The sequence below is a fragment of the Hemiscyllium ocellatum genome, chromosome 23, assembly GCF_020745735.1.
Source record: "Hemiscyllium ocellatum isolate sHemOce1 chromosome 23, sHemOce1.pat.X.cur, whole genome shotgun sequence".
NCBI lineage: Eukaryota > Metazoa > Chordata > Chondrichthyes > Orectolobiformes > Hemiscylliidae > Hemiscyllium > Hemiscyllium ocellatum.
The window spans coordinates 25021652-25040522 of NC_083423.1; the positions used below are offsets into that span (position 1 = coordinate 25021652).

The following is an 18871-nucleotide window of genomic DNA, read 5'->3' on the forward strand; positions in this document are numbered from 1 at the left end:
ATTGATATAATCTGTGATAAAGTAGCTGCAACCACAACAGCCTTGAATTTATATTTTTGGTTAAGTGGTGAAGAATGGTACATAGGTGAAAAGATGCTCCTCTGAATTAGTATTAATCTGAATACACATTAACTTTCAAAGGGTAGAAATTCAACGTGCATTAAACTGAACCCGTTACAGTCAGAGGAACAAAATGGTAAGGGCATTATTGAAAGAAATGTTCCTTCAGTGTAACAAGAAGAACACATTCTAATTTTTTAAACTTCTGCATGTTTCAAAATGCGAAAATTAAAAGAAAACTGGTTCAACTTTCACAAACAAAAAATGCACCCTCGTTTCCCAGTGGTTCAGTAGATATGGGAGGGGAACTCCTAAGCACGTAAAAGTTTGAGCCATGCAGTTGTTGTTTGAGCTTAGTGGACTTCCCCAAACAGATATGTTGAAGGCTTAGAATAAAGCCTATTGAGGTAGCAGAGGCTCTTGCAGGAGGTAGTGGAAGCTGTATGGATTGGTAGAGAGCTAATTTGATACTTAGATTTAAAAAGGGGGCAAGAACAAATTTGTGGAGCTACAAACTAGATACCTCAATTTTATTCAGTCAAGACTTCTGGAATTTTTACTCCCACATTTGTAATTAAAAAGAATCTAGAGTGTGAGTTTGATTTATTGTTGTAATGTGTACTGAATCAAACTGAATCAATTGCAAACTGGGTACAAAAAGCAGAGATAGTAATCAACAGTAGTTACTGTGACTGGTAGGTCTGAAGTGATCTTTCACATGGTTTGGTAGTTTCACCAGTTTCAAAATTTATGGCTGACACCCAGTTAAAGGGTATAGTTAATAGTGAGGGAAGTTGTAACAAGATGGAAGAAAACATTGACATCCCATTTCTGAAAATGTATTAATGGCAAATTAATTTTAACACAAATAGATGTTAGTTTGTACATTTTGGTAGGAAAAATACAGTGACCACGTGCAGTCTGAAAAATTAGAGTCTAAATGGAGAAAGGGTGCCAAATCACCAACATAAAAACACATATAGATAAGACCATTTTAAAAGTAATCCAAGTTTGAGAAGGATGTAATTGAAATGCAGAGAATCCACATCACACTTGTATAGAACCTTTGTTAGACCACACAATTGAGTATTATGCACCGTCTGATTTCCATATTGTAGAAAGGACATAAAACCATTAAAAAAGTGCAGATAGAATTCATGAGGACGTTTGAAAAACTGAGAGGTTATACCCATCAGGAGAAATTGACCAGGCTAGGATCATTTCTCTTGCTTAAAAGAGAAGCTGAAAGGGGACTTAATAAAGCTCATTAAGGTGATGGCTAGTTTTGATAGGGATATATTAGATATATAACACACACACATATATATATAAAAAAGAGCGAGAGAGAGAGAATAATTTAGCATGAGAAGGAAGACCAAATTAGGGCCATAAATAATTTTTAAAATGCAGTAAGAAATACAGGAGAAATGTCTTCATCTGGATGGTAGTTAGAGTGTGGAACTTAGTGACACACAGATTAGTCAAGGTGGACAGTGTGGATGCATTTAAAAGAAAGCTTGATGAGCATGAAGGTAGAACAGAATAAAAGTTGTGCTGATGGTGTTATACAAAATGATATACACTGATTTGATGTCCACTATAAGTTCTGTGATCTAAGAAAATATAAATTTGTAAAAATTCCAAGAATGCTTAAAGACTTTTCTGATAGAAGTGCTTTATTTTTTCCTTGAAATTATAAGAACAAGTGTGCACAATAGAATTTTTTTTCTAAAGCCCATGAAGTGTCACACATTTTTTCTGAATATCTTATTTTAGTGTTTGTCAAATCACATATTTTCTGTTCATTCAAAGAGCATTTGCACATTACTTTTGAAAATATTGATACAGTCCTTAACTGTTTCTGATACTCCTAGTATTGTAATATCTCTTGACATTTTGTTTGTAATTTAGCACTATTTTCTTTTAAACTTTGAATGTTTGATTATTAACTTCATTGGTGATATTCATGCTCTCATCTGTGCTCCAACTTTTTCATTTCCAAGTCGGTTTGCTTGTAGCACTCCCTTGTAGTAGATCCACAGGCTCAATGTCTTTTCAATCTTCCTGCAGGTTGTGATGCCTTAGACCAAATATAACATAAAATCTTCTGCCTGGGGTTGCAGCAAACAAGGGTGGTTTAATCTGTTTTCCAATTTTACTAATTCCAGTTTCTTTTCCTCTTTTTATGCCTCACCCTTTTTCTTCCCTGCCCTTACCCATGCCTGTATCCTTTTCTCTCTTCCCCATAGACCACATAGCACACATCATAGAGCTGCTAGGCAATATCCCAAGACACTTTGCTCTTTCTGGGAAATATTCTCGGGAATTCTTCAATCGCAGAGGTAGTACCTCTTCTCTTTGAAAGGTCCTGTAACACAGACAGAAGTGGACAGAGGTTCCATGGCAACTGAAGTATGATATTTTTGTTCAGACTTTTATCTGGAGCTAATGTTGATATAACCAGAGGAATATAATGTTTCAAACAAATATGACGCAGATTAACACTGATCTGACGCTGGGAGAGTATATACTGGATTGTGATCAGATTTAAATTGTAAATTCCAGTATTTACATTATATTACAAACAACTAAACCAAAAAAGTCCTGCTGACAGAAGCTTAGTAACCATTAACACCAGCCTAAATATTTTTAGAGAAGAATCTTGCTATGTTCTTTCAAACTTAATAACCCTTTAATCAAAGTACTCATCAAACTTATTGAAATGCTGAAATAAGCCCAAAAGATTAAAGCATTCAAATCTGAAATGTGATCAAGATTTAAAGTTCAGAGAATCCAAAGATGATATGAGGTTATTTCAGTGCCAAGGATGAAACACTCTTGTCTGTACCAGGACTAGTATCACATGATGCATGCATTGTACTGATTAAACTGTTTTTGTTTTGCTGGCAATATTCTTCAATACAGATCACATAGCTTTGATCATTGAACTGCTGGGGAAAATCCCTCGAAAGTTCGCAATGTCTGGGAAATATTCCAAGGAGTTTTTCACCAAAAAAGGTAACAATAGTTCTGAAGCACTGACTCAACTATATTAAATGTTCAGAGGTGATTTTCTTAGGGAGGATATAAAAAAATGTTCTTGCCAAGTTTTAGTAATTGAATAGGTTACCTGCTGCTGCACTTAAGTGTGAATGATACCTGGAGAAATCAAAATTGTCTGTCAAAAAGCTGATGGATGCTATTTGAAATGTTGAATGCCTCTACATTTCTTTGAGATTGGTAGAACATTTGAGGAAACACACTGGTTATTGTACTACTTTTCAGTTTCTGTAGTGTGTTAATTCATTTTTGCAGGTTCTGAATTATAAGTCAGGCATAAGTAATGCATTCTGTAAATGAATAGCTGTCCACAATAATCTAGGCAGAATTTATATTCGCATTGGTGCGATATTTTTAATAACTCAGGTGGATCTGGCTAGTGGTGGAATGGCAGTGCGTGCAGCTGATCTCATTTACAAATGTAGCATTGCCTCTTTACACTAGAATCTTCGGCCACTTTGTCTCAATTCCACCCTGGATCTACTTATAAGGTTATCAGGCGGTCTAGTGGCAAATCACAATTGTAGTAAAGCCACGTTCCTCTTAATCATGAATTGAAGCCATCCCACCTTTGAGGTTTTCCTTCAGCCCCTTGAGGTCTATTTTCAGGTCATTACATTTCATTGCTTTGAATAGATATATTCACAAACCTTGCAGATATATATTTGTTTTAATTTCTAGGTCCTCTCTTGGTTATAAAAGTGATTTGGGAAGTGGGGTTTTGTTTCATGGAATACTAGCATCAATATTCTGTGAAAAGGGAGCTATACTTTGGGAAGGGCTCCACGGGCTGGGATCAGTGTCCAGCCTGATCATATAACTAGTGCTGTGGACAGGACATTAAATTTACAGAAGGAAGGGTCGACCTTGGTGAAGGGAATAGGCAGTCCAATGCACAAGACAGACTGTAAGTGAAGAATATGAAACTGAAATGTATTTCCCCACAGCACTGAGGCTGAATCTGAACCGACTAGTTGGCGAGGTTCGGGGATATATTCCATCTAACAGTAGCTTCCACAAGTCTCGGAAAAGGTGGGAATCAACATTTTCAAATGCTGGCATTGTGCATGCAAGCAACTGAATTGCCCAGCAGGGGATACACAATGCTTTCAGTGAGCCAGAGTTGGTTACCATCAACCCTTCTGCAATGTAAGATTGACTTTTAAAGATGAAACCCCTGTATCCTGAAGAACTTTTTAAAAAATCCAACACATTGAGCAACAGGGAAGTAATATTGACACTACTTGACTTGTACGTCAGGTAGACACTATTGAACAAGTGAGAGACATCATAATATAGATCAGAAATATGGTTGGTCACTTTGAGTCAAACGTTTTGACATTAAATTTAAATTGGATGATCGTATTTGGATTGGCACCAGTGGATCTTCAGATACCTAACATTAGATTACAAACTATCAACAACACCTCCATTTGAAATTAAGGGGTCAGCTCAAAGCATTTCTTACTTATATTTATTGAGCATTGAAACAATCCAATCCCCTTTGTGGTACCCTACCAGAGAATCTGTCTCCTGAATAAGTGAGTATATGTCCAATTAGTTGTTCTGTAGTGCATGTATTAAATCTCCAGACAAAACAATAGTGTCACTTTTTGGCATGCGTGCCTGACACTTTTCTGAGAGTTGGGCAAGCTTTATAACCATACTCCCTACACTGATGCTCCACAAGACTAAATTAGCCTGCCTGTCTTCCACCTGCTTACCCATAGTAGAATCCCACACCAATTGGGCAAGCAGGAATTAGATAGCATGCTACAAATTGAAGCTATTTCTTCTGTTAGGAAACTCTTTGCAAGGCATTTTTGTTACAATTCTGAAACAAAATGGCCAGCTTTGTTGCTGCATCAACTTAACACTACTCAAGCAGTCCAAAGATGCAGCCCATGTACTCTGACAGGAAAAATTCAAGAAAGCTCACCAATAGTACACTTTCTTAATCAAGCTTGATGCCAGTAGTTGCTTCTAACCACATTTATCAGCCCGGTTGGTAATTATTGTTTCAACTGACTGCCATTCAGAATGAAATATTTTAATGCATTATGACCACATTCTTGAAGGGAGGAAGGGTCATCTGGCATAGGGATGGACATATTGATCCATAGGGCTACAAAGGAAAAGCATGCTAAGAGTCAGCAACAATTTAAAGTCCTTATGGGTAAGTGAATCTCACATTGGATGGCAAATAGTTTTCAAAAGGTTCAGTCAAATTTCTAGTTTATATCATGCAAAAAGATGATGTCTTGACCCACAGAAGGTGAAGCCTTTCAACCAATATTCCACAGTCCCAAGGGATGAATGTTTTCAGTTTAAAGGCTCTGGATGCTTTTTGTTCCTCCCTGTCTTGTACTTTCTTTTTAAACACTAACGCTTGATTGTCAGGTAGAATTTCCTTAACCTGAAAGACACTTGCTGCTACTCAATCTCAAATTCTCTCTCTCTCTCAGTTTCAAAAAGCAACATTGTCTGGCACAGCCAAAAATATGCAGAACTTGAAAATCAAGTTGCAAAACTCTCCAGATATTTCTGCTGTTTAGCAGACAAACTTGTACTTCAATGTTTTACAATTAGAAACAGACTGTGTGCCCTTGATCACCCTCTTGATTTCTGAGGGGATCACCTAAATGTCTTTGAGGGCCCAATGATTCAGGATTCCTTTGATGTGCTTTGATTGTATGATGATTTATAATCCAGGTATTACATCTCACTGAAGTGGTGCGCTGGAAATTAATCCCATTATTGGCAGAGTCATCACAAAACTTAAAGATATCATAAAAGTACATAGAATTCCCCAATTTACTTAACTTGTAGACCCAGTTTGACAGAACAGACCAGGTTTTTGTACTTAACTGGAATTACTATTTATTATAAATAAATGGATTCTAGCGACAAATAAATAACCGTAAATTGTCAACATATAACTGTACTAGTTAAAAGTCTACCCCCTTGTACACACACAGACACGCACACAATTAATGGGTATGGGCAGAGGGAAAAGCTGGGAAGGCAGACAAATGGTTCCTGTCCACAATGTTTCCTTAAGTAATCCTTTTTGACTTGCCAGGTCTTGCAGTTCCTTGATCTTCCTTGGTTGAGTAAGTGGGTATAAACTTAGCCAATGGAGTTTAATACAGGAAAGTTAGAGGTAATGCATTTTCGTAGGAAGAATCAAAAGGCAAACTATTATCTGAATGGAGAGCGGGATCTGGGTGCTCTTGTACATGAGATACAGCATGTAGCAATTGGGGCAAGTGAAATTTTTGACTTTTATTGCTAGGTATTTGGAGTTTAATAAGGAAGTCTTGCTCCAACTGTAAAGCTTGTTGGTGAGGCTGCACCCAAAGTGCTGCGTATAGTTTTGCATTGGAGGGAGTTCAAAAGACATTCACTAGACTGATTCCTGGGATAAAGGGGATGACTAATTAAGAACGGATAAACAGGTTAGGCCTTTAACATTAACATTTAGAAGAATCAGGGTGACCTTATTGAGACAATGAAAATTTCAAGGGGGCTTGACATGGTACATGTTGATATTTCCAGTTATTAGAGGATCTTGAGCTAGGGGACATTGTTACAGAATAAGGGACATTCGTTTAAAACTGAGAAGCAATGGAATTTTTTCTCTGAGAATATGAATGTCTGGAATTCTCTACCCCAGAAAGTTGTGGAGGCTAGATAACTAAAGTTTTTTTTTAAAAGTAGGTTCTTGAAATATCAAGGAGTTGAGAGCTACAAGGAGCTGGTACAAAAGAGAAGCTGAGGCCTGGGGACTGAGGCCTGGGGGTTGAGCATCTATGATTTTATAGAAATTCAGGGCAAGTTTGAGAGCCAAATGTCTTAACTCCTGCACCTGTTTCTTACATTGCCCAGGGTCACAGTGCAGTCTGTTACAGATCATAACTCGACCATGGTCTCAGATGGAAGCGTTTTCCTTTGCAATCAAAATTAGTTTTGCGAAGACTCTTCAAGAAATTAGATCGTCTCAATGACTGGTGCAGTCTATGTTCAGGTTTATACATTTTGTCAAAAAGTATGGCCTGAATTAACTCTTGAGTGATAAAATTATGCCACAATACCAAAAGCCGTGACAAAGCATGACTTTGATTGATGATCTGGCTTTCAATTATGCCGAGTCATACCACTACACTGTGAAAAGGCATTCACATCAAATGGCATTCACAACTAAAAGCTTGAGATCACTAAAAGCAGAGCCAGAGCTTAACAGTGAGATGACTGGGCATTGTTCAAGTCCATGAGAACTCCAGTTCCTCCCAGCATTCTTGTATAATTAATAGCCAAAGGCTGTGTCAGAGTCTGTATTCCCATTGACATTCCAGACTAACTGTGGCAACAGTTTGTGTTGGACTTTGTAGATTTCAGATTAAACATTTACGTTATTGTGGATCACAAATCCAGAAGTAAGGAGATCAGCAACCTCGAGTACCCAACATAGTTTAAAAGTTTTGAAAATATTTTTTTCCAGCCATGGAATTCCAGACAAAGTTTACAGAGAAGAAAGTATGGAGAATGAGGAAATGGCAAAGGCATTGAACAGATGTTTTGCATCTGTATTCATAGTAGAAAACAAAGTTGCTAAAAAGAAGGAATTGAGATAATTAATGTTACAAGAAAAGATATATGAAAAAAAATAAAAGACCAAAATCTGATGCATCCTCTAATGATATTCACCCATGGGTTCTTGAAGAGAGAGCTGCAGAAAGTTTGGTGCACTAGCTACAATTCTCCAAAATGTTTTAGATTCAGGAATTGTAACATGAGATTCAAAGTTAGCAAATGTGATGCTGCTTTTCAGTATGGGAGGGAGAGAGAAATAGGAAAATGGATTGACCGTGATGGGAACAATCCATACAAAACAGGATCTAGAAGTGTACAGTGTGAGGAGGGTGTGGAAACAAACATCATTACGAACGAGTATGAGTACTGTAAATGGGTCAGTTTTTGTCCAGTTATGCAGACAGACCTACAAGGGGCAAAGCCACTTTATATTTAGTACTGGGTAACGAGCCTGGCCAAGTATTAGATTTGGAAATAGGTGAGCACTTTGGAGACAGCGATCACAATTCTGTTAGGTTTACTTTAGTGATGGAAAGGGATAGGTGTATGCCACCAAGCAAGAGTTACAGCTGGGGGAAGGGAAATTACGATGCAATTAGGAAAGATTTAGGAAGCATAGAATGGGGAAGGAAATTGCAGGAAATGAACACTTTAAAAATGTGGAACTTATTCAAGGAAAAGCTCCTGTGTGTCCTAGATAAGTATGTACCTATCAGGCAGGGAGGAAGGTATAGAACGCGTGAGCCGTGGTTTACTAAGGAAGTGGAATCCCTGGTCAAGAAGAAGAAGAAGGCTTATGTTAGGACAAAATGTGAAAATTCAGTTAGGGCACTTGAGGGTTACAAGGAAGTCAGGAAAGACCTAAAAGAGAGCTCAGAAGAGCCAGGAGGAGACATGAGTCGTTGTTGCCGGATAGGATCAGGTTTAACTCTCAGGCTTTCCATAGGTATGTACTGGATAAAAGAATGACGAGAGTTAAATTAGGCCAATGAAGGATAATAGTGGGAAGTTGTGTATGGAGTCGGGGGAGATAGGGGAAGCAGTAAATAAATATTTTTCGACAGTGTTCACTACAGAAAATGAAAATGTTGGTGAGGAAATGCAGAGATACTTGCATCTAGACTAGAAGAGATTGAGGTTCACAAGGAAGAGGTATTAGAGATCCTGCAGAGTGTGAAAATAGACAAGTCTCATGGGCTGGATGGGATCTATCCTAGGATCCTCTGGGAAGCAAGGGAAGAGATTGCCGAGCCTTTGGCATTGATCTTCAAATCATCATTGTTTACAGGAATAGTGCCTGAGGACCGGAGGATAGCAAATGTGGTTCCCTTGTTCACAAAGGGTAATAGAGACAACCCTGGTAATTACAGACCAGTGAGTCTCACTTCCGTTGTTGGTAAAGTGTTGGAAAAGGTTATAAGAAATAGGATTTATAATCTGATCATGGACAGTTAGCACGGTTTTGTGAAGGGGAGGTCGTGCCTAATGAATCTTCTTGAGTTTTTTGACAAAGTGACCAAACAGATAAATAAGAGTAAACTGGTTGATGTGGTGTATATGGATTTCAGCAAGACGTTCGATAAGGTTCCCCCCAGTAGGCTATTATACAAAATGCACAGGAATGGGATTGTGGGAGACATAGCAGTTTGGATCAGTAATTGGCTTGCTGAAAGAAAAGAGGGTTGTAGTTGATGAAACATGTTCGTCTTGGTGTCCAGTTACTAGCGGTGTACCGCAAGGGTCGGTGTTGGGTCCACTGCTGTTCGTCATTTTTATAAATGAACTGGATGAGGGCTTAGGGTGGGTTAGTAAATTTGCGGATGACACTAAGGTTGGTGGAGTTGTGGATAGTAATGAAGGATGTAGTAGGTTGCAGAGAGACATAGGTAGTTTGCAGAGCTGGGCTGACAGGTGGCAAATGGAGTTTAATGTGGACAAGTTTGAGGTGATACACTTTGGATGGAGCAATTGGTCTTGGGAGTGCAGATGAGCAGAGAGATCTCAGTGTCCATGTACACAGATCCCTGAAAGTTGCCATCCAGATTGACAGGGTTGTTAAGAAGGCATACAGTGTTTTGGCCTTTATTAACAGAGGGATTGAGTTCTTGAACCAGGAGGTTATGCTGCAGCTGTATAAAGCTCTGGTACAGCCACACTTGGAGTATTGTGTACAGTTCTGGTCACCGCATTATAAGAAGGATGTGGAAGCTTTGGAAAGGGTGCAGAGGAGATTTACTAGGATGCTGCCTGGTGTGGAAGGAATGTCTTACGAGGAAAGGCTGAGGGCCTTGAGGCTGTTCTCGTTAGAGAGAAGAGAGTTGAGAGGTGACTTAATAGAGACATAGAAGATAATCAGAGGGTTAGATAGGGTAGACAGGGAGAGCCTTTTTCCAAGTATGGGGATGGCAAACACAAGGGTTACAACTTTAAAGTGAGGGGAGATAGGTATAAGACAGACATCAGAGGTAGTTTCTTTACTCAGAGAGTAGTAAGGTTATGGAATGCTTTGTCTACAACGGTAGTAGGTTCGCCAAGTTTAAGTGCATTTCAGTCGTCATTGGACAGGCAAATGCACATACGTAGAATAGTGTAGGTTAGATGGGCTTCAGATTAGTATGACAGGGCGGCGCAACATTGAGGGCTGAAGGGCCTGTACTGCGCTGTAATGTTCTATGTTCTATCAAGGAGGGTGTTCATGTTCTGAAATTGTCAAACTAAATGTTGAGTCTTGAAGGTGAGTAGGTGGAAAATGAAATGTGGTTCCTGCAACTTGCATTTAGCTTTGCTGGAGCACTGCAACAGTCCTGAGACAGAAATGTTGGCATGGTAACATGGTTATGTTGAATTGGCAGGCAACTGGAGGCTGAGGGTCATTTTTATGAACTGAGCATAGGTATTCCTTGAAGTAGTCACGTTGTTCATGTTTTGTCATCCTGATATTGCCAACATTTCTGACCTATTTTGCACACCCTTCTGCTACAAACAGCTGGTTTCTCCACCACACGCTTTCAGATCTCCAGTATTTTCAGTGCTTTGCTTTAATTCAAGATAGCTGTGTAGTCATACAGTGGTTGTGTCCCTACGATCTGAAGCAGGAGATCTTCTTTCAAGTCCTACCTGCTCCAGTATTTTTTTTATTTCAAAAATATACTTTATTCATAAAATACTTTGATGATCTATACAACTGGACATGCCATACATATGTAAACATTCCATTTGTTTGCATACCGAAACAGAGTAATCATTCCTATTTACAGGTCTGTACGATTACATTTTTAGCTGAGGCGTCAGCAGAGCCCAAATGACTGCATGGGCCCCCTGTTCTTCTTTAGGCAGGCAGACATTACACAATGGTCTTTCCCCACCGTGCCTTGGCGGCAGCTGCTCCAAGCTTCAGCGCATACCTCAACACGTAGTCCTGGACCTTGGAATGTGCCAGTCTGCAACACTCAGTCAGGGTCAACTCCTTCAGCTGGAAGATCAACAGGTTTCAGACTGCCCAGAGAGTGTCCTTCACTGAGTTGATGATCCTCCAGGCACAGTTGATGTTCATCTCGGTGTGCGTCCCGGGGAACAGACCGTAGAGCACGGAGTCCCGCATCACAGCACTGCTCTGGACGAACCTCGACAAACACCACTGCATTCCTCTCCAGACTTCTTCTGTGTGATATCCTGTCAAAGGCTTTCTCCTGGTCCAGGCTGATGAGGCAGGTATCCAACCCTCTGTCCTGCACGTAGGTAATCGTATCCCTGAGGAGTGCGAGACTCTCGGCGATCTTCCTGCCCGGCGCAGCACAGGTTTGGTCAGGTGAATCACTGACCCCAGAGCAGACCTGATCCGGTTGACGATTATCTTTGACAGAACTTTGTAATCCGCATTCAACAGTGAGATTGGTCTCCAATTTTTAAGTTCCTCCCCCTTCCGCTTGTAGATGAGAGTGATGATGCCTTTCCTCATGGATTCGCTCATAATATCTGCCCGAAGCATACTGACATACACCTTCAGCAGGTGCTGGCCAATCAAGTCCCACAGAGCGGAATAGAGCTCGACTGGTAAGCCATTGCTTCTGGGAGTTTTATTCTTTTCAAAGGACTCGGGCCTTGGTCAGCTTGCCCAGAGATAGCGGCTGGTCCAGCCTCTCGCGTGTTCTGTCGTCTAAGATCTCCATGATAGAGGACAGGAATGACTGGGAGGCTGCGCTGTCGGTTGGCTTCGGGTCATACAGACTGGCATAGAAGGATTTACTGATCCTCATGACGTCAGCCTGAGATGACGTTATTGAGCCATCTTCTTCCTTCAGGCTGCTGAGCACAGAGCTCTCTTTGTGCACCTTCTGGAAGATGAAACGTGAGCACGTCTCGTCCTGCTCCACCGAGCGGACCCTGGACCGGAAGATTATCTTGGAGGCCTCCGAGGCAAAGAGCGAGGCTTGCTGGCCCTTCATCTCCTTGAGGTCCTCCGTGACATCGACCCCCATCGTCTGCAGCAGGAGCAGGTTCTGCATACTTTCCTGGAGCTGGGACAGTTTTCCCCACCTCTCTCTCGCCTCCTGAACACCTTTGAGGATGAAGAACCTCTTGATGTTCCCTTTTACTGTTTCCCACCAGTCCGCTGGGGACTCGAGCTTCCACGTTCCCTTACCAGCCCGCTGCTCGTCCTGTTGGCCAGCAGGAGGCAGTGGTCAGAGAAGAACACCGGCTTGACGTTGGTGGATCTGACCGGCTACCTGCGCCAGTGGTGTTAATTACATCCCTGAACAGGTTGATTAGAAAATATAGGGTTGTTGGGGATGGGTGTTTGTGATGTACTGGTGGTGTACATACCTCTGGAGCTGTTTGGGAGTGCTCTTGTGGCCCTACCCCCTGCGCTAAGAGACGTTGGATTAAGTCCCACTTGTACACATGTGTAACCGTATGACGCAACAGTTGATTATAATAATTGTAAGGAGCTAATTGGGCCATTGTGCTTAAACGGGTAGGTTAGCTTTAGTTGACTGGATAATTGATTTGTGATGCATAATGATGTAAGCAGCATGAGTTCAATACCTCTGCAAGCTATCATGAAGGACTCTCTCATCTGAGGTGTGATGGCCCTCAGATTAACCCCACTAGATATGTCTCTAATGAGAGAATACCTTATAGTTCTCTAGTGACTTTACCTTTGTTTGGCACAGTGTTTGTGGCCCAAATAGAATGCTGACCTTTACATCTGGAGGACTGCAGTACAAAGATGCAGAAATTATGCAGTTATACAAAAAATCCCTAGTTAAATTCCACTTGGGGTACTGTGAAAGGTCTGGGTACCACACCTTAGGAAGAACATTTTGGTCAGAGAGAGTACAATGTTGTTTACAAGAATGATACCTGGACTAAAGGGGTTATGAGGCAGACTATACAAATTAGGCCTTTTTTCTCTGAAGAGTGATCTCATTGAAAGCTTCAAGATATTAACACGAAAAGACACAAGATAAACTGTTGTGGTGCTGTGGTAGTGCTGCTGCTTCCTAGGTTCAAGTACTACCTACTCCAGAGATGTGCCATGATATCATTGAACACATTGATTAAAAAATATACAGAAAGACTGAGTAGTTAACGTACCCTATCTTCAAAAAAGTCTGATTTCTGTCTCAACAACTGGCTTAGATCCAAACCAACACAAACCTCTATTGATGTCTCCACCTCTTGTCACATACTGGCTTCCAACTATATTAATTTATGCAAGGAAGAATAATTTAAAGAGATCTACAAATGAAGATTCTTAGCAAAAGTAAAAACAGAACAATTATTATACCTAACAGTGTTCTATGCATTGTGTTATGGTTAAAAAGAAAACATTAGGGCTTTTGTGGTGCTTAAAACCATAAGATATAGGACCAGAATTAGACTATTTGACTAATCCAGTGTTCTCCACCATTTGACCATGGCTGATGTTTCTCAACCCCATTCTGCTGCCTTCTCCACATCCCTTTACTAATCAAGAACCTATCTATCTCTGTTTTAAATACATTCATTGACTCAGTCTTCACCACGTTCTGTGGCAATGAGTTCTGTAGATATACCATCCTCTGGCTGAAGAAATTCCTCCTCATCCCAGTCCTAAGGGGTTGTCCCTTCACCCTGAAGCTGTGCCCTTGGGACATCACTCCTATTAGTGGAAACACCTTCTCCATGTCCACTCTATCCAGGCTTCTTCATATTCTGTAAGCCTCAATGAGATCCTGAAGAATGGCTTATGCCTGAAACGTCGAATTTCCTGTTCCTTGGATGCTGCCTGACCTGCTGCGCTTTTCCAGCAACAAATTTTCATCAATGAGATCCATCCTACCCCACATCTAAAAGACAGTGTCCAATGCAATAGATCTGTTCTGTAAGGGAATGGCTACAGGGAACTCCTGCAATGTCTGCCCTTGTGTTCATCTATTCCCTCCTTGACTGTAGAATCTTCATCTTCAGAGTGACCTCATTGCTGTATGTACATACTAATCATGATATGTTCAGCATTGTAGATTCTCCACAGTTGCTTCAGTCACCAATCCAGTTCCAAACATTTAGGCATCCAGGAGCTGTAACTGGAGATACTACTTGCACACTGCAATTGTGCATGAAGTGTGGTGCTAGAAAAGCACAGCCAGTCAGGCAACATCCAAGGAGCAGGAGAATCGATGTTTTGAGCACAAGCCCTTCATTAGGAATGTTGGGTTGAAATCAACTAGGAGGAAAGTGAGGACTGAAGATGCTGGAGTTCAGAGATAACAGTGTGATGCTGGAAAAGCACAGCAGGTCAGGCAGCATCCGAAGACCAGGAGAATGGACATCTTGGGCATAAGCAGACTCCCCTGCTCCTCTGATGCTGCCTGACCTGCTATGCTTTTCCAGCACCACACTCATGACTATGGTCTATATTATGTCTATTATGAACAAGAGGAACAACAGGTTTGTATGTGATGTGGGAGGTACCTAGTATCACAGTGGTACTACTATTCATGCACAACATTGCTTCATTATATAGTAGACAGAATATCTTTATGGACTGATGGCAGTGTCCTGATAGTGAACTGCTGCACATGTAACAATTGCATAGTAGCTACATGAAACTGCTTCCTTTATCTGTTCAAATTTATGAGATACTTTGTTTTTCCATAGTAACTTGAGAGAGACCAGGTAATTTTCAGGTGCAAAAGTAATTACTTTTGGCTCATTTGCATATTGTGATGCAGAAGGAACAATTATCTGATCAGGATTGCTGTTGTCTTGCAGAATGGCTTTGATGTGTCGCTTTGTTGCATTAGACTTTCAAAGTGAGCAAATGGGTAGGGTCCTACTTACGTATCATCTAGACGTTTGCTGGGCTTTGACCTCCTTGAAGAAGGGGAGCCTGTCTGGAAAGTGGAAAATCCTGGTAGTGTTCAGAAGTTGCCCATAAGCAGTCTTTTCCATATTCAAATTGCGACAGGTAATCTTTGCCACTTACAGCCTGCTTCTGGCAAGATGGCCAGAGATGGGAACTCGTTTAGCACAAACTCAGTGGCTTCCTGTCCTACCTTTAGCCTGCTCATGTTATTAAAGCTATCACAGCAGGTCCAGTCAGATACACTCAGCATGTGAGTATGCTACAGAATAAGGTAAATAATATTATTTAATGTTGTGTGATATAATTTGGCATGGAAGTGCTGCCTTAATGCTCAACTTTAATTAGTTTCCTTTCAGTAGAATCGAGAATTGGGCTGATCACATCTATTTGCTTTCTTTTGTATGCATTCAGTATGGTTATGGCATTTTCTAATGTAATTATTTCTTAATCTGTAGCATGCTATTCTGCACATTTCATGTGTAAAGGTTGCAGGTTTCAGTTTATAGAAACTTATGATTATGCAAACTGTATTGCTTGTTTCCAACAAAAATAGAGTTGCTAAGATTATAAATCCAGACACACTATTGCTTTCAGTATTTGCTCTTACCTTAATTTTGACCTTCATTGTACTCAAGTCAATTTTACTGACTGGTTTCTACTTTATGCATAGGTGAACTACGACATATTACAAAGCTGAAACCTTGGAGCTTATTTGATGTTCTAATAGAGAAATATGGATGGCCTCATGAAGAAGCTATACAGTTCACTGACTTCTTGCTGCCCATGCTAGAAATGGTCCCTGAGAAACGTGCTTCTGCGGCAGAATGCCTCAGACACCCATGGCTTGGTTCCTAGCAGCATTTGCCCACTTTCCTCAAGGAGCCAACGATCACTCCAGTGTTCATCGTGGACCCAGCAAAGTGGCAAACTCTCAAACATCATGGGTGTAAATCAAATGGCTCCAACACCAGACCATTGTTCACTCTGAAGTACTGTTAATGTTTGAAATTTTGCTTTTGTGCACTGTGTTTTTGGGAAGGGTAGTTTTTGTCCTTAGCGAGAGGTAGTTGGCCAAACTGACTCTGCTGAAAACACTTAACATGTCTTGATGCTTTGTTTCTTGTGTTGCCTGACCTTCTCATGTTAAATTTCCTAACTGAAAGTAATTATAAAAATGTTAGTTTTTTCATGTGTTTGGATATTTTTTGTACCTATTTATGAAAATTGTTTTAGCTGATGAGTATTAATATTGAATGACAAGATGATAAAGGCAAAAAGCTACTGATCAAGTAAGGAAGTAGCTGAGATATTGCAAAATGCTGTACAATTGTATCCAATAGGAAAGAAGTGTTATTCTTGTAAAATCTGTAGATTTTCCTGTAAAAATATCTTTCCATAAAATACAGAAATGGGACTTAAACTGTAATGTGGCTAAGAGAATGCATGTTTTTTTTGGAGCTTGTCTACTTAAAAGGAGACTGTAAATTTTACATTTGTTTCCTCAGTTATTGTTCTATTGCTGAATCCAACCATGCCTATAACCCTCCGATTAGTCCTAAAACAGGTTGTTAAAAGAGATAAGTAGCCAGTCCTCAAGTATACTTTGTAGTCATTGCAAAAATTCCTTAATTGTCTTTCCTTATTTATGAAAGCATACATATAAGAATGGACCCGGCAAAAAATTTGGCATTACTTTATAAAAATATTTCTTTTTAATTATTCTATCTTTACTGTGCTTCAGCATTGTAAGATATAGGTCCAAGGAAAAGATTTAAGTACTTTCCTGTAGTGAAGCTGGCAAAAAGGAGTAAAAAGGAAAAAGTGACTTTTTTATGTGCAGATTTACTATTTTGTCACAAATTTATATGTTAAACTATTTTGCCATGTCAGAATGCAGAAATGATAAAGTCATTGATAAGAATGTGGACATAAAAAAGGACATAATTAAACTTATTCAAAACAATTTACAATTCAGCAAACCCCACAGACTTTAGCATAAAAGAAAAGTTGACCTTAGTCTTTTAACAGCGTTGCTTTCTCAGCATCAGACAGTGACATAACAAATTGCACTGGTCTTTGTAGCTTTTTCAGGGATTAACAATGTAAATAGGAAGTATTTTTTTTAATCATACATCTAAGCATTGCATTCCTGAAATGTAAGTTTAAATGTTTCCTGAATTGCTGTGTGTAATGAAAGACTTATTAGGTAGCAGAATGTTGTGGTCAAATGCTATTCTGGCATGTTCCATCTCATTGCATTTTCTACTTGTCAGGTCTTCAGTAGTGCACTAGACAGTCAATGATGTGAAAGTGAACTGGCTAGTTTCTTTCCTATTTTCCACATTAATTATGGTGCCACCATTCCTAAATCTACCACTTGCTGGTTTATCCATCTGCCTTTGCAATAACTAGATTGTGGAAAAAAAAATTCTGGTATTGTAATAATAGCCAATTGTTTGAGGTGCTTGTAACTGTCTAATTAAAGTGTTTTGTTTTCACAAGTTGTGCTGCTCTTGGAATGGCAATGACAAGATCTTTTGCAATCACTTTCACAACAATATTTAGTTGTGTATAGAATATTATATGTATTGTTTTGTAATAACAAAGGTATAAGCTGTGCATTTTCTAGTCACCCACTCTAATCATTGTATTAATTTCAATCATTTTCCACATACAATTTTATCATCAGCTACCAAGGGATAGTCATTTGGGAAACAATCTTTTTTTTCTGTTTAGGTAGTTTAGATAACTTTTGACTCTGATATATGAATACAGTTTTCTTCTAAATCTTGCCTTCAGTTTTATTTTTGCTTTTAAGCTTAAGCTCTTAAACTTGATGTACTAACCATTTGAAATGCAATGTTTCTGGGCTACCTTCTGGCTTTGAAAAGAACAGGCATAGGAGGATGTCTGTTCCCAACCTTGACGTGTATAGAGACTAGATTCAAAGTCATGATTCTGAAGATTTGGCCTGCCTCATAGTAACATCTGACATTGGGAAGGCTGATTCAGAGAGCTGGAGGTGTGATTGTGATTCCATGTCTAGTCATGTGGGCATTCAGAATTCTTACACTTGAACCTTTGATCAAATTTGATTAGCCACTCCTCTAAAATGGTCTTCTCCAGGGTGAAGGAATGGTGTTCATTGATCAATACAGCTATTCCTCTGTTGAGGTGGAGTAAGAAGCTGTCATTACTTGCCAAAATCACTTGTGTTTGACATCCTCTGAGTTAAGATGGGTGTCTTTCAGGAATTCTGTATTTATTTACCCTTGAGGTTGGCCAGATCTTTTCACCTGTTTAATTGACTAAGTATCTTGATATTAAGAGAAATTTTGAGCTCAGTCATAGAAATTGGATTGGTGTGTATGTGTTACATTTTTAGTGCCATGAAGTTTTGGTATCCTTGGGTGTCAATGTCATTAGTTTTATGGCAATTTCCAGATTTACGTCCAATAAGTCATTTCAGGATGTAAATTGGTATTTTTTCTTATCTTTTCTCTGACTGTTTATTTTAGCTATTTCAGTTCAGTTTCCGTCCTTCCTAGAGCACCAAAGCAATCCTAACTATGGTCCTGAAAGGCATTCTCTGAAACTGACATGATCCTTCATCACTCCTTGATAAACCTAACCTTTTCTCTGCTTGAACATACTATCCTCCATCAACACATCTCCTCCATCATCTAGATTGGTTTTATTCTTATAGAAATGCCTGACACTCACCTCTGCATAACCAGCTTTGGTGACCTTAATGGTCTATCCTTGACTGTCTCCTCTTTCTCATTTACATACTATGTTTAGTAATAT

General features: G+C 39.6%; 1 protein-coding gene across 5 annotated transcripts in view; it reads left to right on the forward strand.

The window, feature by feature from the left end:
• Window positions 1-17535, forward strand: part of LOC132826704 (SRSF protein kinase 2-like) — a 226984-nt gene extending 209449 nt beyond the window's left edge. For 3 of the 5 annotated variants that reach the window (XM_060842790.1, XM_060842793.1, XM_060842791.1), the window contains 2 exons: window positions 2986-3078; window positions 15735-17535. In XM_060842790.1, coding sequence (XP_060698773.1) covers window positions 2986-3078; window positions 15735-15919 — 278 coding nt within the window. In that variant the 3' untranslated portion in view covers window positions 15920-17535. Of the gene's footprint in view, window positions 1-141; window positions 187-2309; window positions 2403-2985; window positions 3079-15734 lie in introns of those variants that run through there. The other 2 variants (XM_060842795.1, XM_060842794.1) reach the window with 2 other exon arrangements.
• The last annotated feature ends 1336 nt before the right edge of the window (window positions 17536-18871 follow it).